This window comes from Temnothorax curvispinosus, unplaced genomic scaffold (assembly GCF_003070985.1).
Source record: "Temnothorax curvispinosus isolate PA1 unplaced genomic scaffold, ASM307098v1 QBEX01007415.1, whole genome shotgun sequence".
Classification (NCBI taxonomy): domain Eukaryota; kingdom Metazoa; phylum Arthropoda; class Insecta; order Hymenoptera; family Formicidae; genus Temnothorax; species Temnothorax curvispinosus.
In genome coordinates, this window is record NW_020217195.1 from 224086 (window position 1) to 246425 (window position 22340).

General features: G+C 45.7%; 2 protein-coding genes across 8 annotated transcripts in view; one reads left to right on the forward strand and one right to left on the reverse strand.

The window, feature by feature from the left end:
* Nucleotides 1-66: 66 nt before the first annotated feature.
* Nucleotides 67-21609, reverse strand: LOC112457010 (rho guanine nucleotide exchange factor 10). 7 transcript variants are annotated; one of them, XM_025019863.1, is made up of 16 exons: nucleotides 19637-19716; nucleotides 17853-18032; nucleotides 17339-17649; nucleotides 16456-16743; nucleotides 16144-16319; nucleotides 7390-7603; nucleotides 7076-7313; nucleotides 6790-6972; nucleotides 6406-6702; nucleotides 6239-6331; nucleotides 5938-6162; nucleotides 5699-5860; nucleotides 5343-5552; nucleotides 4919-5233; nucleotides 3415-4821; nucleotides 67-634 (listed from the first exon to the last, which is right to left on the reverse strand). In XM_025019863.1, the coding sequence occupies exons 2-16, from the start codon at nucleotides 17958-17960 to the stop codon at nucleotides 626-628; spliced, it is 4236 nt and encodes a 1411-aa protein (XP_024875631.1). In that variant the 5' UTR covers nucleotides 17961-18032; nucleotides 19637-19716; the 3' UTR covers nucleotides 67-625. The 7 variants fall into 7 exon arrangements, with proteins under 7 accessions (XP_024875631.1, XP_024875628.1, XP_024875629.1 ...); XM_025019860.1 differs by lacking the exons at nucleotides 67-634; nucleotides 19637-19716 and adding an exon at nucleotides 21593-21609 and having other exon boundaries at nucleotides 2579-4821; XM_025019861.1 differs by lacking the exons at nucleotides 67-634; nucleotides 19637-19716 and adding an exon at nucleotides 20583-20682 and having other exon boundaries at nucleotides 2579-4821.
* Nucleotides 21610-21703: 94 nt separating this feature from the next.
* The window catches only part of LOC112457007 (serine--pyruvate aminotransferase, mitochondrial-like), a 5982-nt gene continuing 5345 nt past the window's right edge, over nucleotides 21704-22340 (forward strand). The window contains exons 1-2 of the mRNA XM_025019852.1: nucleotides 21704-22075; nucleotides 22243-22338. Of these exons, the coding sequence (XP_024875620.1) occupies nucleotides 21893-22075; nucleotides 22243-22338 (279 nt within the window). The 5' untranslated portion in view covers nucleotides 21704-21892. The remainder of the gene's footprint in view (nucleotides 22076-22242; nucleotides 22339-22340) is intronic.

Here is a 22340-nt window from a genome sequence, read left to right on the forward strand (position 1 = left end):
TTCAAATAAACAACTGTGTGTCCATATATATACATACATATATATATAAAGAATGAGAGATTCTTGTTTCATTTAAAATAATTTTAATGTAGCCATATAATGTTACAATGAACGGAAAGTATACTATAGCGCTGCACTCTTTCGGCGCAGCAAAGTAACAAGATTTTCTATTTATAACGGTGACATCATATTATATAAGTAATAAATACATAGTAAAGTTTCGTTGTGTAACTAACGCGCGTACTAAAGGTATAAATACAAAATAAGGCTATGTATTCAAACAAAATTTAGTGTACAAAATATAAATCTATTCAACGGTTTCATAACACATACACTATTACTATATTTTATACGAGAGAGATATATACACAGATCAGCATTTCTTCATTGAAGACTCGATCGTATCAAAAACTGGACAGCATTAACATTTTATGAAAAATTGTATATATATATTTTTTTTTATTGAACAACTGAAGCTATAAATTTTTTAATAATCCCTTCACAAGAGGCAATAGCCGTTGGTAATTAATGTTTTATAATCTGTAAATAGGGGGTGTCCTCCGTTTATTTAATCACGTTCATATTGGCTGGCAAACAAGTTTTCACATATCCCAAACGGACATAATCATCGCAACTGAAAAATTTTAATAAACATTCGATAACCAAAATTATTTTCCGAAATACATTATTACGTTATTATTATATATATATATAAAGAGTATATCTCTATATAAACGACAATCTGGATTTAATAAACATTTTAATTTTAATAATTATCATAAAAATCAATAAATGGTTAAATGACAAAAACTTTTAAATTCTGTTCGTTAAATATTGGTGAATTATTCACCAAAATTTGTAAACAATAAGATTTTAAGTAGCTCTTCAAATTTTAGAACTTTGTGAATAAATGGCTCAATTTCCTTAACTTCTTTAGCTGAATGAAAGTTTATAATTTCGCGAAATATTGAATTTTTACAGTACAGATGCATCATATTGTCTTATATTACGGCCACTATGAAACTTTATAAACATACGTCGAATATCAAAACAGCATCACTATCTACCAAAACATGTCAATAGTTGCGCCCGCGCAATTCGGCGTGTATCATATTGGTAATTACAGTTTTTCAAACGATGAGCTTTGATATAATTGTTTAAATGTCGTTCGATGTAAGAACAGAGATTACCGCTTAAAACATAAGTCAATGCATATGTATATATTTTAAAAACAAATAATACCGCGTGTATCGACATAATGTATAAAATCCGAATAACTTCCGGATAACGTTCGACCGATTTTCGCTCAAATTAATGTTGCGTAGATAACACGTATCAGAGTATGAAAAACAACGTGATAATAATTCATAACAACGCCGTAAAATATTTTATGTAAATACAGCATTTCTGCAGGGCACGCGGTGAATATTTCGCATACGAACGCGTAGTCCAGAGACCCGGCTAATCATCTAAATTTTAATTATAACGCGTACGCGCGCGAACAACGTGTTAGTTTTAATTGAGTGCGAACGTTTACGTATAATATAACATGAGCGGAACACTTTTGTAGCAATTATTCTCATGTGTCACGAGTATTAAATGTAAAAAAAGAAAAAAAAACGTTGTACAATGTGGAACCGTTTAAGCTCCGTTTAAGTTCCGTTTTTGTGCACCTTCTCAAGATTTTTTAGTCTTATCACATGTTTCATTATACACTAACGAGATTCAGATAATACCTTAAGCAGAGATATAAATTTCGAAAAATTTCAAGTCTAGAAGCAACACGTTGTATCGAAACATTATTAATTATTTCGATACGCAATAGAAGCACGCTTTTGACGCACAAGAGTATTCGGTATTTAATTTATATTAATCTTGTCATGCGTTGCAACGATCGATAAATATCTCAGTCTGTTTAGTTAATAAAGCGTTATTCTTCCCTAGAAAAGTTGTTCATTAAAAAGAAACCCGCGTGCAGTCCCTCTATCAAGGGAGTATTCTAGTTTGAAAAAGGTCGTAAAGAAAGATATTTTTTAAGAATCTATTGTAAGGAAGCGAAAAAAGCGAACAACGTTAAACTTTGCATGTTCTTTTACCTATATTTAAAAAATATCTTTTTATTAAAGTAACAAAAATGTTCTTCTTTTTTGTTTTATCCTGGTCACTAAAAGCTCGCAAATAAAAAACGCATATAAATGATGTAAATGGTTGTAGCTATTCTTAGTATCTGAAACGCAAAAATTTACTTATTCAAGAGAAATGTAGCTATCGTCTGTGTGTGAACTATTTTTAATAAAAAGGCCACCTTTTGTCCAGAATCGACATATTGGTCTGGACCGGAAATGGAAATATTTAGTTCTGTCACATTTCTCCTGTATAAAATTTTTGCGTTTCAGATACCTAGAATCATTTACACCGTCCATATGCGTTTTTTTGCGAGCTCCAAGTGACTATAAAAAAGAACGTCTGTTGCTTAGAAAATAAAAATATATTCTAAAATAAGGCTAAAAGAACATGCAAAGTTTAACGTTAATTCGCTTTTTTCGTTTCCCTACAAAAAATTCCTAAAAAATACCCTTTTTACATTTTAAACCAAAATACCCCCTTAAGTATCTTAATAATCGAGGGACGTTCAATATTCTAATACTCTCGAGTCATCTTTATTGATTCCAGTAGCTCGATTCTCGTTTAAATTGTTTTAAACCAACAATCAATACTAAATGTAACGTCACATTCTAGCCGAAAAGACACGGATACTCGCTGCTACATAATCCTACGCAATCGAGATTATACCATGTGTCCGATAGTTCTTTACAATTATCAACAATCTTATCTAAAGTGTTATCAGTACTCTTTTGGTCCTATTGTCTACTATACTACATACATATCAGCGTCAAAATTTCGCTTCTCGCATTGATGTATAAACGACAGGCCTAAAAACGCGATCGTATATCATAATTTCATCTCCCATAAGACGATATGTGCGTCGTTGCTGTTAGGATCTTTGAACGCGTAGGTCGATTTCGAACTCTTGTCAACACCGGACTGCGCATGGAGTTGCCTCCAATTGATGTAACCGCGTCCACCCATCAGCGTTAGCACCGTTCTCTTGGGTTGCTCTACTTGCTGAACCGCCTTGCCGTTTTTCTTGCCGTTCGCCTTGAGATTGGTCGCGGGCGTTGTTTCCAATCCCGATTCTACTACGCTATTGTTAGGTGTGGAGAGTTCGTAGGGACCGTTACGACTAGCTATGCTACTATTACGCGATAACTTTCCAGTTTTTAGAGACAGGTTCTCCTCCGATCCCGAAGACGTGTACAAGGAGCTAGCATGAGAGTCCACCGACCAGTTGGAAAGATCCAGCGATCTAGGTCTAGTAATTTTCATTTTTAATCTACGATCCAAGGTACTCACTTTATTTGGTATGGCCGCCAACTCTGGATCGCTTCTTCTCAACGACTCGTAAATGGGATCTATGCCGGAATTGTTTTCATTTTCATAATCCTTCACATACATCAATTCACCATAAAGCCCATAAACGTCACAGTTTTCACCGGAACTTTGCGAGCTGGAAAAGGAGCTCGACAGAAATCCACAGCCAGCACCTAATCCTCTCGGAAGTGTCTTCGAACCTCTGCAGTCGTACTCCTTGCTGCGCTTTCTTCTCAGCATCACCGGGCTTCCGGTTAGCTGTTGTTTCAGCTTCACGATGTTGCTACTCACAGAGGAATCTAAACTGGTCCTATCGCGCGATCTCTGCTCGGTGTCTCTCGTTCTCAATTGTACACTTTCGTCATCAACGTTGACGCGTTCCTTCGCCGAGTACACTGTGTTCTTCGTATTTTGTATGGCCAGTAAAAAGGTGATCGGACCGAAGTGAGCGTGATACGAGATATTGACACGACCGCTGATAATAGGCACACCTTCCAATCGCGGTAGTGGAATAGTCAGACTAATGCCCACATTAGTGCCGACCCATAAAAGACCCTTGCATGCTAAAAGCGCCGTGACCGTGACCGTGGTTTGATTATTAACAGCGAGAGTGCCGCCGCTCGAGTTGACGGGATTACTCATCTTCGTCACTCTCAACACATTAGACGCTATATTGATATCTTGCAGGTGTTTAAATGTTTCCGTGTGATAAAGGCAAACTGTGCTCGAGTTTTTCAGGGCGACCCAAAGACCGACTCCGGAATGGGCCATGAGCTTCACGTTCCCGACGTGTTCGTGTTGCGCGCTGAAGCTCTTGATGATGTCGCCCGAAGTAGCGTTAAGTACCCACACCTTCTTGCCACACGCGGCATAAACTGACGTATTGATCGGCATTAGACACGAGACAGGATCGTTACCAAGTGATATGCTGAAGGGTTCCTTGAGATTCCATGCGCCGTCGATTTGTCGTTTGAACAAAAGTAACAAGCCCGTGCCTAAAGCTACGAAAACATTATCGCAATGATACTTGATTTCTATTACGGGTCCCGAAACGGGGTAACTGCCAATCTCTTCTTCTTTCTCGGGTTCCGTCGCGGCGTAAATTATAATCCTCCGAGAATCCGTGCCCATCCATACGAGATCGCTGGCGAGCGTGGTAAACTCGCTGGACACTCCTTTTACAAACTCGATAGCGCTCACTCTAGTCTCGACCAGATCGAAAGTGGTTATACGTTTCAAACAAGTTGCCGAAGCTGTTGTCGATTGACCGAAAATTGTTACGTGGCTAGATATACCATCTCCTGTACATATCCACAAATAATTTTGACTTCTACCACGTCGTCTCGTGGGACGTGAGTTTTCAATGGAATAATAACAACCGCAACGCACCTGCAAGCAAAATATATTGCAACATGTAAATACGTTATGTATAAGCAATAAGAGAGAGAAACAGCGATATACATATCTATTTCTTATCTCGACTTACTTCGGTCTGATGTTGCGAATGATATACGGCTTGTGAACTAACGAAAAGTGGCATTTTTGTCGACGGTCTTTGCTCTTGTTCAGGCACTTCCCACGATGGAGAGTTATTAGGATCCAAAGCTAATTGCGCCAATCTCATCTCTGTTATCCAATCCTTTTTCACTAATGGATTTTCCGTTTGAAACGTATACATTTGACCTTGTTTCGTGACTAGTTGGAGGCAACAACTATCGGCCCATACCATGTCCTCATCTTTCTGCTGTATCGACATTTGTATCGATTGCAGAATTTGCTTGGTAGTCTGAAGCGTCATCCCCTTTGAATTCAAATAAGAGAAACACATCCATTAGTTCGCGCAAGTCGATTACAACTCTTAAATTGTTTCGATCATACAAAGGGATATAATAGAAGATTTTTATCCCTACCTCGTATCTGCCCTTTAATTGGGCCACCAAATCACTTATTCTGGACATTACTTCGTAATCGTGCATAAGATCGTTCATCTCTACACAGAGACTGTCTGCATCAGCTGCTTGTCCGCACTCTCCGCTTTTGTCAGATTTTAAACTACCGCCCTTATTCAATCCAGCGGTGAGCAATCGACTTAAAGTCGGAGAAGTACTAGTGTCTTGAATCTGAAATAGATTCGTTAGTGATATTAGTAATTTTATATGCGTACTTTTACGAAATGTTTGATCAGTTTACTATCACGAATAATTGACTTCAATATTCAATTGTCAAGACTATAAAAATTGTGCTATAATATTTGTATTCTACATACCTCAATATCTGACACTGGATATGTCCATTTTAACGTTAGTCGTTCGTTTCCTGAAAAGTCTTCCGTAGATCTCGGGGTAACGGAAACGCACACTACTAGATCGTTCAGTAGCAACAGCCTTCTTCTCTTGGATTTCGTTATCATGCCATTTTGATTGAACTCCTGTAAATAATTGTTTGCCTGTACATATATCACGTTGTAGTTTGAGCGCATATTTGTACTCGTTGAATGAATCTTACCAATTGCGTGACATTATCTTCTCTAATAAGGTAACGTGACGCTGAAGAAAGCGGACGGTGTGACAACTTTCCAGAAACGTGTCGCAACATTTCTTTAAACGCTTGGAATTGTTCCGCTTCACGTTTCCTTTCGTTCAGCATTTCTGCCAAACTCTCGAGCTGCGTTAACGCTAACTGCAGTGACATTCTGTCATGGTGTCCTTGTGGTGTATGCTTCAATAAATCCTAAATGCAAAATATGTATTATTTTAATGCAACTGAAAGTTGTTTCTTATATGTCATACCCCATTAATATACTCACTTGTAAAAATAGGATAAATTGTGGAAACCTCTGCACGGGTTTGACCATCAATCCAAAGAAAGATAATCTATCGTGAGCACTTATTTGCTTCACCTATAAAAACGATTACAAAATTAAAAGCTCAAGTACATTAAGATACTTTTACGAATCATTTCGCGAGGTAGTACCTTAAAAAAATCAGCGAGTGCGGTTTTTCTCTTCGATTCTTGTTTAGCTAAATCCATCGCCACAGAAAAGTTATTTATAAAGCCGCTGTAAATGTCAAGAACAATGGCCTTGCTAAAACTCGCGACGAATACGTCTCCCAGCTTTTCATCCTTGTCCCAGGATCGTACACATTCTGCCAGAGCAATTCTAAATAACGTATGGCATTGTAAAATTTCAGGCAGCCTATGAAACAACGTTCCAATTTTAGATTGACTCAATATGGGTGGCGAAGATTCCTCCAATGGTTTCTTGTAGTCCTAAAGATGAAAGCAATAACCGATATGAGAAAACGCCCGTCGTTCTTCATCATTGACGCGATGTCAGATCGTTTACTCGACACGTACATTTACCAATCTCTGCAAGGTAGATACATAACTATTTTCGGAGTGTACTATCGCAGCCACGATATGTCTGCGTTTCAGTTGCTGAGGGGACAGATTTGGAGGTGGCGGTGGAAGCGTAGGCGGAGCCTGTCTTCGCTGTTGCATGCATTGAAATTGTACCATAGCACTGTTCTCCTCGTCGACCTAAAATACGATTTGTTCGATTAATATCCTTTCAAGCAAAATGGTCAAATAAACAAACGAGCGATCAGTCGAGGACGAAAAGCTGTAAAGGAGAGATGCTCACTTCACAGAGCTGTGGCATTTGTGACGTTTTGACCGGGCTGGTCAGAGACACCGTGTCCGAGGAGTCGACGTCATAATGATGCGACGAACCTCGGCGGATGCTGAACCACCTCGAGAGGCGGCCGTGGTTCCCCGGGGACTCCAGGAGGTCTACGTTGTTCACCGGCATATTCTGAAACCGCCACTTGTCGCAAAGCGTGCGCGCCTTATGCAACGTGTTTCTCAATTGACAGTTGCTTCTGCAAGGAGCGAACGGGCGAGTTTTTATTATGGACTTTAGCTTCGTCAGCGTTATGTAACGGAGATTGAACTTACTTAATACTGATATTGCTCTTCTCGCTTTCGTCATCGGAGGAGAGATCGTGGTCCGACGCCGAGCACCAGGAGTCCTCGCTTCTCGCAGACTGCGTCGACGTGTTGGACCTGCTGGTCTCTAACGAGGAATGATGCGCGTGCGAATTCCCGCTAACCGTTTCCATCTTGCCCGGTCCTACGTCATCCCACGATCTGCACCTTGAACGAGGCTCATCTGAAAACGAACAACAAACTCACGATGCGGTTCACGATAGGAAAAGACAACTTCGCGCGCGTCCATCTCCTGATTCGAAAGAAAAGAGGGTCACAAGGGAAAAATGGTTTTGCGAGATTTATTCGTAGCGCGCGTTCTGTTTACGATGAAACTAAGTAATAAAATCCTGGCGCGTCATCGCGATCAAACTATAGATATCCGCTATGCGTCACCATCGAGAGAACAAGGCGATTCTTTCCGTGTTCCATCCTCTCGCGAGATACGATCGCGACGCACGAACGGCCACGGCCGTTAAGAGGAAAAAAAAACATTCCGCCAAGTGCGAACGCAAACGTAAACGCGAGAGAAACGCAGTCGGGGGGGCCCCCCTCGGCGCGGAAACGTCACCTCGCTGCGCGTCGCCCCGCGTTTTATTGGACCTTCCGCTGTTGTCGCGCGCTCGCGTTACCAACGCCGTTAACGTCGCGACGATAATCGGGTTAAATGCGACGTGGCCGACGTCCCGTTCCCACGTTTCTCGCGTACGCGGACGGCGAGATGCGCGTTTTACCGACGCAACGATCTACGACGCAATCGTCGGACACCGAGGGACTGGACCCCTCTTCTGGCGAATCCTCTCGCGGAAACAAAGCGATCACGTCTCGCGGATAACACGTTCACGCCGCGATACGCAAGAAATACTTATACAAACGTAGAGTGCGCGGTCAGTGGGGGGAAAAAGAAAAAAAAACGTGAAATCATAAACTACGTAATCAATGTCAGTTTACGACGTCGCGAGGTTCTTTAGAAATTCCGAACCGAGGGCACCGGGACGACGGTAAATAAATCGCTGCTCCAACGAGCGGCGATCAGTATCGTCGATTTCTCGCTCGTCTCGTTCCACCGAGACCAATTCCACGAAGAAAGAGAAAAAAAACGAGTTTTATAACGCAGAACGATTACGGGGGCACGCGCGTAACCGGCGCCGCGACTATACGCGGCGTGTGTCACCGACAGCCGCACAAAAATGAAACGCAAACGCCTACCACGCGCCGATTGCCTAATACTTTCACGTGGAAAGAAAACGCGGGACGAGATCGCGGGCCCCATCATCCGTCGCGGGGGCCCCCGATTTCGTGTTCTTGCGCTACCCACGCACCGGGGGGAACGTTGCGTGCTCGCGCGTGTAAACGTGCTCGCCGCGCGACGCGCAACGCACGCACGCTCTCGCGCGGCCGACGAGGCTCAAGGTGGCAAGGCAGGTAAGAAGAGAGCTCGGGAGGAGAGAGAGAGCGGGCGGACAGGTAAGGAGAGCGAGAACGCGAACGCGTCGTGCGTGCGTGTGATTCACGGGATGCCGCGCGCGCCGCGCATCCTCCTTCGCGAACCGAGCGACGTGCACACGCGGCCGACACTACTCCTCCTCGGGATAGACGAGCGAGCCTCTATCGCGCCTCTGTCTCTCTATCAACCTGCTCGCGCGTGCCCCCGCGTATACACAGAGAAGAGAAAAGGAAGAGAGAAGGAGAAAGAGAGAGAGAGAGAGAGAGAGAGAGAAAAAAGAGACGTATGACGAATCGCTCCCTCCTGCCCGGCTCGTTTCCGCGCCACGAACCGTAGCCGGCTAGCTTGAACCCGCTTGAACGGCCGTGTTTATCCATAATGGGTATACTTTTTCGCGGTTTCTGGCTTCCGCTGATCGCATCTCCCAGAAACTCAATTAATTTACCGCGCGGGGCGTTTTATATAGAAAATCGTCTTATCGAAAGGTCGAACGCAATGGAGATGCAACCGATATATTGCGGTCCATTGTCCGTTATCCGAAGACAAATCGGAGGGAAGCGGGGAGGCGTGGAACGTTCCACTTTCCGCGGGAGCATTAAACCTAAATGTCATAACGAGAGACAATTGTTTAACTCTACATATTTAAGGCAATCGAGCCTTGGCGAGCCGGTCGCGTTGGTTCACAGACGGGCGCGACGGGCGAGAGAGATCAGCCGGCTCTCTTCTTAAGCTAACGCCGTAATCTCGTTCCTGACAACGGCGAGCGAGGAGAGTCGTCGGTTTACTCGGTAAAACGTCCTTTTCGTCTCTTTCCTTTTTCTCTCTCTCTTCTCCTTCGCACGAGCGTGTCTGGCGTTGCGAAAGCTCGAAGCGACGCGCGTCAGGAGGATGTGGGAAAAATGGAGGAGAAGGTCACGCGTTGACGTTTTCACGTCGAACGACGCTTCGCGCGTCGATCGGGCCATAAATCTAAAAGCATTTCAGCGCGTTTATTTATCTGGGTACTCGCCCAATTTCCTTTCACTATCTCAACCAGTTCATTCGTGGCGGCTATGAATATGGAGCAACGGCGCGGCGCGCGCGCGCGCGAGCTTTCGAGCAATGCAATGTGCGAAAAATCCGCGAGTCCGCGTGACATTTCAATAGGCGCTTTTGCGATAAAGAGGTGCGCCCACGCACGGCCAACAAGGTTCCCTCGATGCACTAGATATTCGGTATTGCGTAACGTGGACGGTGCGCTTGTTCGAAGGCACACGACAGCAGAGATATAATTCTATACAATCTAATTCTATAATTAGGACACGAATTCATCGTCTCCTCATTCAGAGATCCATCTTCATTCGTCACTAGCTTGAACTACCCGCGGTGTTGCCTGAGATTATCACCAAGTGTCAAAGAGATGAAATCGGGAAGTGGTGTGTCCACAGGGGTTTCATGGTAGTCTATATTTTTCGCAGAAGTCTAGAGAGTAACTATGCAAAGTTTGGTCCAGATCGGTTAAAAAGTTTAAAAGTTAATAGGGAAACATATAGACAGACATTCTACTTTACATATGCGGATCAAGCTGTGAATTGCTTTCTTTATCGATTGCATAAGACGTCCGATGATCCTTATACTCATCTCTTTACAATATCAAATATATATCGCACGAAGATAAAGTTTTAGAGATATACATGTATTAACTATAATAGAAATTAGAAGTATTTAGCTATAGTACAGTGAAATAATAATTTTAATGAAGTATTTATAGCTGCAGTAGATTAAATAATATATTCTGCAATGTAAAGCTTAGTTTGGACGATCTATCTTTACGTCGGACTCCAGAACGGTATGTCTTTCGTTTTATAATTTTATACTTTCGTGTATTTTGATATGTACTTCATAGACGCGTATCTATTTATGATTCCATGAATGTTTTCTCCGCACTACACATGTCAATTACTAAAATTTTACCCTAAATTCTCATACGAATTATAGGTAGTCTAAGATGCGATTTGGGCAACGATAATACGGAAACTTTTCGAAAGCGCGGATTAATGACAGCTTTTCTGTTTTTTTTTTCCACTATATTTCGTGACGTTTCTCATATTCGCGTTAGTCTCAGCAATGTTCAACGTGCGCGAGCAACGCAGCGATTTTCCATACCGTATCACGGGTCAGAGCGTCGGTTAATGATTAACCGATTGCGCGTTCCGAACTAACGCGAGGGGCCGACCTGATATGACCTTACGCGCTTACCGAGTGACCCCCCGGGAAACGGCGTCGTAACGGCTCGATTGTCGATCGCGTCTCCGACGAACAATTACCGATCTCTGATCTCCGATCCAGGCGATCGACGAAAACCGAGCGCGGGAGAGATGACGATTGACGAAACGCAAACGCGCGGTGAAATGGACCGGTGAACTATGGCGGGTTGGCGTCGGTACGCCGACGCAATCGTCCCAATCTTCGTCGATGCGGGCGTTCCAATGGCCGTTCCCACTGGCGATAACTGTCGAAACTATAATTAACCGTGCACGCGGACGCGGCTACGCAAGGCCGATATGCTTGACGCAAACTCGATCATCGAGATCACACTCGTGGACGTAAATACCAGGGCGGCGTCAATACGCTGACCGCCATCCGTGATCATCCGTGACCGCGGCGTCGGATTTTTCAGCGGCGCCCTGGATGATCGCCGGCGACCGGCGCTATCGAAATTCTTTTTAAACGCTTATAAAAAATAAATCAGATTTAAAATTTTGACATAGCGATAATGATATAAAATAAACAGTATGCAATTTAACACGCTACCCATGAGGATGGATCATTATTTGGTCATGTTAAACAACAATAAATAAAAATATATTAGGCTCTCTTAAATAAAATAAAAAAATATAAACGGCAATAAGAGCCAGGCACGGTAATTAGTGCGCTATTTATTATAATTTAAACCAATCAAGCAATATTAGCGTACGTTTCGACCCTTTTCTTTGTCATCCTCAACGCATAACGTTAGTGAATTATAACTTAGTTGGCATAAGTTGGAATTTAACGCAATTAATCACATTATTACAGATCATATTGAATATTTTATTATTATATACTTATAATGGAAATTTCACCGCGGCATGTAGGGTAAGCCACACGAAACTTGTTGGGCAGACAACTCTGGGACAACACGTGATACTTCCATGTACCTATACACAGACTACAGGTTGGCTTCTTTACGTCCAGTCGGATATTTTTATATGTAAAAACTCTGCCAGAAATGCGTAGGTATTTTCCGACAGGTTCTTTTTTTCCAGGAAAGTATCAAATGTCATAAAACAATTAAAACGCAATTATAAAATCAAAATTTAAGACCGCTTGCTAAATTGCAAAGTATATAAGCGTCTAAAAAATGAAATATCTCCAAGAATGTTGGCAATTTGAAATTATCGCCGGTTTCTGTTAGATTCGCAGCGTCAAATTATACTCAATTTGAGTCACTTTTTAACCATTCCTATAAATCGTCACTGCTCCTATTCAAAAGTCATTAATTTAACTAAAATAATGCTAATTTAACATTTAAACACCAATGGAGTAATAAATAATAATTAAAAGATAATAATTAAAATAATACTATTTTGTGATAAAATAATAAATTTCGACATACACGGTAGTTAAAGTAAAAATAACAAGATGTTGTCTAACTCAAAAGATACTGATTTCAATTTTATCCTTCAATATTTAACAGTGATCTTTTCATGTCTAGTCCCGAGAATTAATCTACGTCTAATCCGATTAATCGAGATCGAGATCTGCGGGTTGCTTCCAAGCATTGTCTCTCGACGATCCTAATCCTGCGGAAGATTTTAGGGAAAACGAGAGGAGAGAAGGGGGGAAGGGTACGAATGCAAACAATCTTTCCTATCGTCTGCGCGTCGCGCAACGTTAAATCGTAGATTCCCGGGGTAACCATCGATGCCCCGTGTATGTACGTCGCGTCAGCCGGAAACTGGTACCGGTACCGCTGACATAACGCAATTCCGTCAAAGCGTCGACGCAACCAACGACGCTTCCCGGCGCGAACGCGCGCGAGAGATTCTGCCTCGCGAGAAGCAACGACTCTGCATCGTGATAAAGCGATCATACACGTTCGAAATGATATATCACATCCGTTTCCGCTCCGGATTCCGTTCCGTTCGATCGCGAGGATCGAACAAGCGAGACGTCCAGAGACCCGAAGGGACGAATCGCGAACGTAGGGCGAAGGCGTACATCGCCGAGAGAAAAGATAGGAGAACCGGAGGACCCCCGGGGAGGTCTGTGCGCATCGCGTTGTGCTCTCGGAAAATCCGCCTACTTACATTTGATGAGGACAACCCCGTTGTGCGGTTCCTCCATCTCGCGGAGGCGAATGTTCCTTGCGACGATTTACTCGCGGTAACACACACACACACCCCCTCTTTCTCTTTCTTCCTCCCTCGCACGGCTCACTCCACCATCATCGCGCCGAGCGTATTTGCGGAACGCAATCGCGCTACCACACGCGGATTCATAGCGCGCGCGCGCGCGCACACCCCACGCACACACACATTACACACAAGCGCGCGCTCGCCCGCGCGCACGCGCACGCCCCGGATGCGCGATTATTATGCGATTTTATACGAGGCGAAAAATCACATCGGGCACGTGCGCACGCGGCCGGCCGCGGCCAGCGCGATTAACAACGCCGCGGCGTCCAGCGATAAGGAGGTAGAGGAGGAGGAGGAACCGGGACGCTTCGCGTCGGGCCGCGCCGCGCTCGACGAAGAAGCGGCCACAAGCGAAGCGATGCCGATGCCGTGGCGAGCCGAGCGAGAGCGAGCGACGCGAGTCAACATGGCCGCGCGCCGCGCCGCGTGTTTCTGGAGGGCCCCGGCCCTCCGCGCGCGCTCGCTCGCTCGCTGCGCGTAGCCCGCTATACAACACTGACGCCGGAGGTTCGAGAAAGAGGCGAAGGGCATGCGGAGGAAACGGAGACCGAAGCGTACTCTGGCTGGGCAGGGGGGAGGGGGAGAGGAGAGAGGGAGGAAGGAACGCGAGCGAGCGAGCAAGCGAACGGCCGTGCACGGCTGACACAACGAAGGAGGGTGTGCAGCCGACAAACGAGAGAGAAAGTACGCGATCGAGAGTGAAACGCACGAACGAACAGCCTCGGCCGCTTGCCTCGCAGCTCGCAGCGCAGCTGTGGTACGGAGGCCGAGAGAGGAAGAGAAAACAGAGGTGGACGGACGAGTCCGAGAGACGGTGAATGAATATAAAAGAGAGGAAGAGGCGCGGTGCAGAACGCGCGAGAAGGGATAGGGAAAAGAAGAGAGAGAAGGAAATATGTATATATATTTCTGTGACAACAGCTGTGCCGCGGAGTAGAGATAGTAAGAGCGATAGAGAAAGACTCGAGATAACGCGAGCGCTAGAGAAAGACGCGTGATAATCTCGCTTCAGGCGGGGGTGAGAGGGAGGGGGGACCACCGCCAGAACACCAGGCGGTGTGTGGCACGCATTGCGAGACTCTTTGCCGAAGCGTATGCCGCACGGCAAGGTGTACCGCGATTGTTATAAATCGGCGTGACGTGTTAACGAGGGTAATTGGACTCGGGTAATAAAAGTAATTCTCGTTCTATTACCGTGAGGGCGGGTACGGAATGGAATTATATTGCGTGAATCGAAGCGAGTTTCTCGCTACTGGGCCTCGTCGAGGCCTCGCATTACGAATATAAATATATACACGGTACACATGTATGTACGATAAATGTATACGTGAGAGACACGAATGCGACTCGACCGGTACGGTGTCACGCCGAACACGTTCTCGACACCATCTCTTTCGTCGCAGCATTGCCGCTAGACGGCGCCACTGGCTGCGCGATTGTAATTCCACGCGGATTATTTTTATTTACGTTGCCACAATGAGACCGTAAACTCGAGAAACTATTAGCGTTTCAGAAATATTCGTTTTCAGCTGTCACCTTTCAAAACGCTCCTAGATGAACTGTTGAATCCACTGCTAGTACTCACTCCTCTCTTTTCGAACCACATTATCAATAAAAAAAAGCACGAATAATACGCAAAGTGATTGGGATAAACGTAAAAAAAAAGACGAGCAATAATTGTTTGAGCACATAAACAAAACTACCTTTTCCAGATTCCTTTATATTATACGGAAAATAATTCGGTTAATTAACATACACACTCGCATGCGTAGATATAAATTTTGTATATTATTATATGAAGCTAGTTCACGGAAAATATATTACACGGTACGTTAATGATCGCCTTGATTTATCGGAAGTAGGAATAGAAATCGCCAGCTTTTTCACGAAGTGGTGAAACAACCGACGAGAGAAGTATAATGAGTCCAAGTGAGCGTGTAGAGCCGAAAGAGGGTTACGCGACGTAAGCCAGAAGAAAAAGGGGAAGCAAGGATAGATAGATAAAGAGAGGGGGAGAGAGAGAAAAATAGGGTGGGAGGGAAGGGAGGGGGCGGAGGTTTCACGTGATCTCGCATCTGCTTCTCCACCGAGTGACCCCATGGCTGACCCCTTCCAAGTACCAATAATTAACTCCATTCGCCAAATGCACGCGAGCGCACGGACCAGAGTATGAACGTGCTCGTGCGTTCGTACTCCGCGAGCAGGCGTTCTCATAAAAAGAAAGGCTATGCGTACTCGCGCAGTTATGCGCGACAAAACACCTTAAAATGGGCGCAGGGACAATGCTCGAATATCCGCTCTCCCCCGAGAGCATTCCGTAATCGTTTACTTTTTTTTTGTAAACCGTAGGTGCGCTCTCCGTTTTGTCACGAGCAATCACGATTCTTGAAAACTTGCGTAATGGTTACGATATATAAAAATACCCCTCCTTTCTCCCTTTTCCCCTCCGCTTCTCGCGTTTTTGTAACAATTTTTCGTTCGTCGCGCGTGTGCCTATATGACTATATGTAAAATAAGAGAAAATCGCGCTGCGCGTCCTTTCCTTTCTCGCTTCTAAGAAACGCGCCTCAAGAAAAACGCCGTTTGTATTCTTGCCGCGCAACGAACTACGCATCGAGAATTTGTAACGGATTGCTCATGCGCGAGTAATTCATAGTCGCACGCAGTCTGCAACCGACTACCGAGCCTACGATTATCATATTCACGAAACGACGAGAATGCGATAAGGACGACAGCGAGATGGGTTATCGCGTGAGTATTGGATACTTTGGCTACCATATGCCTCCTTTATCTTATCTCTTGTGAACGAAATCAATGCTACTGATTGATCGGACTCACCAACGATCTTGCTGTTACTGCTGCTGTTGCTGCTGCTGCTCCCGAAGGAGTGGAGTTTTTTCCAACCTTTCCAGCCTTTCTTCCAAATCATGGCGGCTTTCGTCTTACGCAGAACGCCGATCGGTTCCGAACCGCTCGTTCTTCCCATTCCTCTTCTTAAAGAACCCAAGCCCGATCTGTGAATTAAATTCAAATAAGACTGGTAGATTTGCTTTCAAAACTGAGCACCGTTTAAAAACACAGCGTGCGTGCGATCTATCCGCACCAGCACGAATGAAGGCAAACAAACGCGATAGCGGTTCTCCAACGTACCTGTAACTCGCGGTAGAGCTCCCACTGAAGCCGCTGTCCATGTCACACCCAACGCGGGAGAGGAGATCGTCGGCGGGGCCAACCGAAGGCAACAGCTCTTCGGTGGAGGTTCCATGGGCTTCTTGCGCCATTTCCTCCTCGTTATTGTCGACCGCGGTCGGCATCAGCATCGCCTCCACGCTTAAATTGAGTTCCCCGAGCACGCGACGGTGTCGCGATTGTACGCGACGCACCTCCTCTGCCACGAGCGACCGTCGCGATCCGTGTAACGCGCGATGGCATTGCTTGCTGAAAATATTTATCCGGTATAGTTCGGTGAGAGATCAATTTAATTTTCACGCGATTATTTATGTTACTGTATTTATGTCAACGTCGTTATAATGTAGTAATTCGTTCTAAATTACAAACTATATGTATAAATACTCTGCGCTAAATGAATAATGAATACACAATTAAATTGAATTCACGCACTGATTTAACCGTTCGCAAGAAGAAGTGATAGACTATCCGTGGCCTCTCGACGACGTATGGAATAATATAGCTGTGCACTTAACGAGCGTTCTCAATTTGAACGCGCGCGCGGTTTATCTCGTCTCAATGACTTATGCGCCAGTCGAGGACGCTGGATGAATAATCCACACAACTTGTTTTCTTATTGTTCCTAACTCAATCGCTATCTCTGGCATCCGCTCCAAGATACATTGAACCGTGGGGAGTTGGTAATTGTTGTTCACTTGCGTCGCGTATTACTCGCTTACGTCCGCGAGAAGATTTATTTCGCGACCATTCGTAAGCCGCGTATAAACGCGTATTTGTCGCGAGTTTCAACATTTCTCAGAGCTAATAATCCGTTCATGCAGATGATCTCTTAATGGATACTTACCTGATTTCCGATATCTCTTCGTAAATGTTTTCCTCCGTGCCGTAGCAAGTTGTGTAAGTGTGTCTCTTTAAAGCATCCGACCTTATCTGCTGCAACTGTTGCTGAGGTTGTCGTAGCTGATGCTGCTGTTGCTGTTGTTCTTGTTGTTGTTGCTGCTGCTGCTGCTGCTGCTGCGACAGCACCTCTGTCGGATATGTCGCATGGAAATGACCAGAATCAGACTGGTAGTACGCATACGAATAATCCAAAAGATGCTGTCGTGAGCTCGTGATGGGTGACGATACCGGTTCCATTAACGCGGGGCACGATATCTGCGAAAAACATAAAGCCATCGCCGCTGTGATTATAAAGTAAACCTTTGAACGGTATAAGCAGCGTCAAGTTAACGATGAATAAATAAGGATAAATGTTTTCACGAGAGTCGCTCACGTCATTCGTTGTCGCGCGCAATTAAACGCATGAAATTAACGTGCGTCGTTAGCGAAATTAACGACTCGCACTCGGCGAGATTTACCTGACTGTGGGGCGGCGGATAAGGTGGAGGTGGGGGAAATTCCAGGTTGACTATTCGCGGCGGCGGGACGCCCGCGGTCATTCCTGGGCCCCCTAAGGATGAGGCCATGGCACATCGTTCGGGGAGCCTTAACTGAACCACCCCGGTTCCCTCCACGCTACGCGTTCCATCGGGGTTTCTCTAGAATCAAGGAAAACAAATGTATCTTACACCGCGTGAGTGAGTCGCGCCCGTGCGACGTGGTTCGCGCGCGCGACGTGCCTGGGAAGACAATAGAGTCGGTTGTTCACGGTCCTCGTCGGGAGGATTACGCCGGCGTTATTTAACGCACTTACCGAAACGCGAGGCGGTTGCGAAATTCGTCCGGCGAGAAAGCGAACGCGAAATTCGTCCGTCGTCCCACGTTTTATCGCGCGCGACGACCGAAAAATACCAAGTCGGAAGGAAGCGGAGTCCGCGCGAGTGGCGGATAAGACACGCCTGGGTGATCTTTCTCGACCGGGATGCAGGTGCGGGCGCGTTCCATCCTAAATATTTACGCACTATCGAGAGGTCCGTTAATCACACGCGGGGGGGGGGGGGAGATAATCGATCGAACGACAACGCTGAGCCTCGCGCTCGTCGTAAATTAAAAATTTTAGGCGCGGATAAATTCGCCTGTAAACAAAATTACGTGGAATATCACCGCGAGGACGGCGCGGCGACACGAGGCACAATTCTCTCTCTCTCTCTTTCTCTTTCTCGCGTGCCTTCGAGTAGTCACACACAGAGGTGTGAAAATATTTACTACCCCGCGTAAACGCGCGCACACTCCGGACGTTTCATAATATCGCGATAAAAATATCTCGAGCGCAAAGAGCCACGCACCTGAGCACACAGGACCGATAAACGTCGATTGACCTACGATCGTAAACTCGTTTAAATTCTTTTTTCCTCTTAAAATTTAGAATTCGGAAGTCGGCGGTATCTCGCGTGCGAAATGTGGATGAAACGACGTGTTGACGCCGAGACTCGAAATTCCACAAACACATTCACATTCACGCACAAAATTGCCTATACGTATAACACATTATGCATAATACATATTACAGATAATGATATGAAGTTAGTCATTAAAATTCTCCGCCGTACTGGTAATGTAACACGTCAACATTTCGATCGCTCACAATGGAGAAATTCCAGGCAGATTCGGTAGCACGTGCGAAAACTAAAGACCTCAACTCTCGGGCGTTTCTTTTGCCATCCGAGCGATCGCTGAAATCGGTGAAAAACAAATTATTTAAGAAACTGGTGAACAATACAGTTGTATTTAGAAGCGCGTGAACTCATCCATCTCGCGACAATGAAAAGGTTCGTCTTTTAGCAGCTCTTCAACGACGATCGCTCTTCCGACAAAAAAAAAAACGGTACGGTCGTTGACTGGAGAAGGTTGTTTGTCTAAATCCTTATCCTTACTTATCCTCTCTCGAGGGTCCAATACCGTGCGTTAATCCGTTTCACGTTTGACGGGTAATAGATCTTTCACACTCTTCACAGACGCACAGAAAGAGAGAACGAGAAAGAGAAAAAAGGAGAGACGAAAGATTAGTCTATCGCGTGCACGTTTATCGCACTCGGAAACACCAGCGAAGCGAGAAGTCAACCACCTCGGGCGACGAGATTTTAGACGAAGGGACTCGTCGATCCGCGCCTTCGATCGATCGTCGCGCGAGAAAGACCAACGCGAGACTCGGCCAAAAATCGTACGTACTTGGATCCGGTATAATTATAAAGCGGGGGGATACCTCGTAGCGGCGAGATGAGAGAGAGGAGCCCAGCCTCGAGAGAGTGCCGCGAACGGGACACGATCTCCGCGCGTCCGAGTCCGAACGCTCCTCGGCGGAGGGGCCCTTTTTATCCCTTCGGATCGTCGACGGCAGATACGCAGAGAGAAAGAGGAGAAGGCCCCCTACGATCCTCCGCAAACCGCAACTCGTTCACGTGCCACGATTGTTCGCGATCGAGTGCCACGCACGGAGCGCCGAGCGCCGAGCTTACGGCCGGCCGGGGCCACACACGAACCACACGAAGAACACGGAGATTCGTTTGCGCCTCGTGCTCAGATAGTTTCGCGTTCGCTCATTGTTGTACGCGAGCAAGCACGCCCCCTTGAGAAGGCAGTCGACCGGTCGACCGAGAAAAGCCGTAGCGAAGAGAAGAGAAGGAGGATGGAGGAGGAGAAGGCGGCGGCGGGTGGCGGCGAAGAAGGCAAAGAGGAAGAGGGGAGAAGAGAAGGGACGAAAGATCGCGGAGAGAAGGGCGACGACGCAGCCGTCGTTCTCGAGTTTCCGTGATCGACGCGATCCACGCGATACGTGGGCGTATGTGTATGTACGTTCACTCTCGTTCCGCGCGACGGGCGCACGTGCGCGTCGCTGATCTATCGAAAATTCCGAATAACAGGAAGCACGCAGCACGCCGGACGCCAACGAATCCAGGTTTCCCCTTCCCCCTTCGCCGCCCGATCGATCACTCGGTGATCGCTCGGTCGATAAAAACGCCGCGCGATCCCGTCCGAGGGAAAAAAAATGCCGTGTTTTCGACCCGCTGACAAAACGATCGAAGAGACGCTCGATCGATAAACGTGCCGCGTTCCACGTTCACGCGCCGCACGCTTTCGGTCTTTCTTTTCCGCGAGACGCGACCGACGTCTCGCGCGAATCGCACGCATACGTGGGTCGTGGGTCTCACCTGCGATCCGATCGAGATCCGACTGATCCGAGACTGGACAGAACTGAATCGGGGAACGTACCGCGCGGGATTCGCACGTCGCACGACGGGCCATGAACGAGCCGCGTGCCGAATTCCCGAGTGCGCGCGCGCACGCCCGCGTCGTTCCGTAGATGGCGCCACGGTAATCCACTTGCCGCGCGAACGATGTATCCGAATATATATACCCGGCGTTCGTTTACTCGTTTATCCTCCGACCTCCGACGCTCGGAGGACATTTGCCTGTTGCTCTGTCTAGCGTGAAATATCTCGATATTGTCAGGTTCAACATATGTATCTGTATAATTTTGTTAAAATAAAAGATTTCCCGCTGCAAATGCCCTCTCGTTCCAGGTTCCTGACCTATCTCACTTTATGGACGATAATAAATATTATACTGTCATCGTTAACGTATCTCGCTGTGTATCGAGATGTTTATCATTCGACGCAGTGTCGTAGTATATATATTTATGTTTACAGGATGAAAAGTCAGCTAGACGTTTAAACTATTTTGAAAAACTTGATAATCGTTCATCAAATATATAAAAAAGAATTTATAATGTTATAACGAAATTAATATTTAAATTGAGATTAATTCTATCTATTTATAACTTTTTAAATTCAATTCACTTTTAATATTTATTAATTACTTAAAATATTTTATTTTGACAAATTTAATTTGCTATTTATTTATCTTCATTGTTATGGAACACTTGGATTATCGTTGAACTTGCTTCACGAACAAACGCAGAGTGAGAACAAAGATAAGTAGAAGGAAAATTTATGAAACTAATATGTTATCTCACGATGAAGAATCTCGGGTTTTCGTGTCGAGTGACACGCGATCAAATGAATTAATTACTGATAGGAATCGGATGCACAAGTGGCCTGATTCCTCAGTGTCATCCAAACACGCGGAATTTAAGTCGCATATCTACGTTATCTCGAAACGTGGATACTCGACGCTTTATCCGATCAACTATAATTTTCACCTGATTTCGTCCTCGACGGCGCAATGAGAGAAACCACGTTTCGAATCCACGTTCTTACGCGCGGTTCCAGACGATAAAAGCACACGCACGAGGAGAGAGAAATCGAACGACGACGACGACGACGACTCTCTTATCTTGACGACTCTCTTATCTACAACTATAACATCTTGGCGTGACGCAGTGTTTTTGATCACATCCATCCAGTTCATCTTTGCTCCGAGGCCCAAGCGCTCTTTATATTTCCTCTACCATCGCGATTTCGGTAGAACCGCGAGAGTCTCGTGAGAAAAACCCGGAATTATGGAAGATTCACCTACCTGGCGACGATGCGCCGTTTGCCCGGAGCCACCGGGAGAGATACTGCGACCGGTGTCTCTGCCCGTGAAGACTTTAACAGGCCCCGGTCCCAGCAACTGCTCGGATCGCGTTCTCCGTTCTCTCGAACAGCAAGTGCTCGGTCACCTTCACCCGGAGATATGCCAGGTATTTCCGGGGCTACGCGAGATCTCGTGACCTTGAAACTACCGCGTTTCATCGTTCAATATATACCATCACGAGTTTGAGATTTAAAGTAACGCCACGCGCGCGTGATAGTTTCCGCGAAGCCGAGAGCGATAAACTGTTTATTGCTTTGGAGTTTTCTTTCGCAGCTAATGGACGACATCAAGGCGGGGTTGCGGTACGCCTTTCAGACCAGGAACAGGCTCACTCTGGCCCTGAGTACGTCCGGTCACGGCGGCATGGAAGC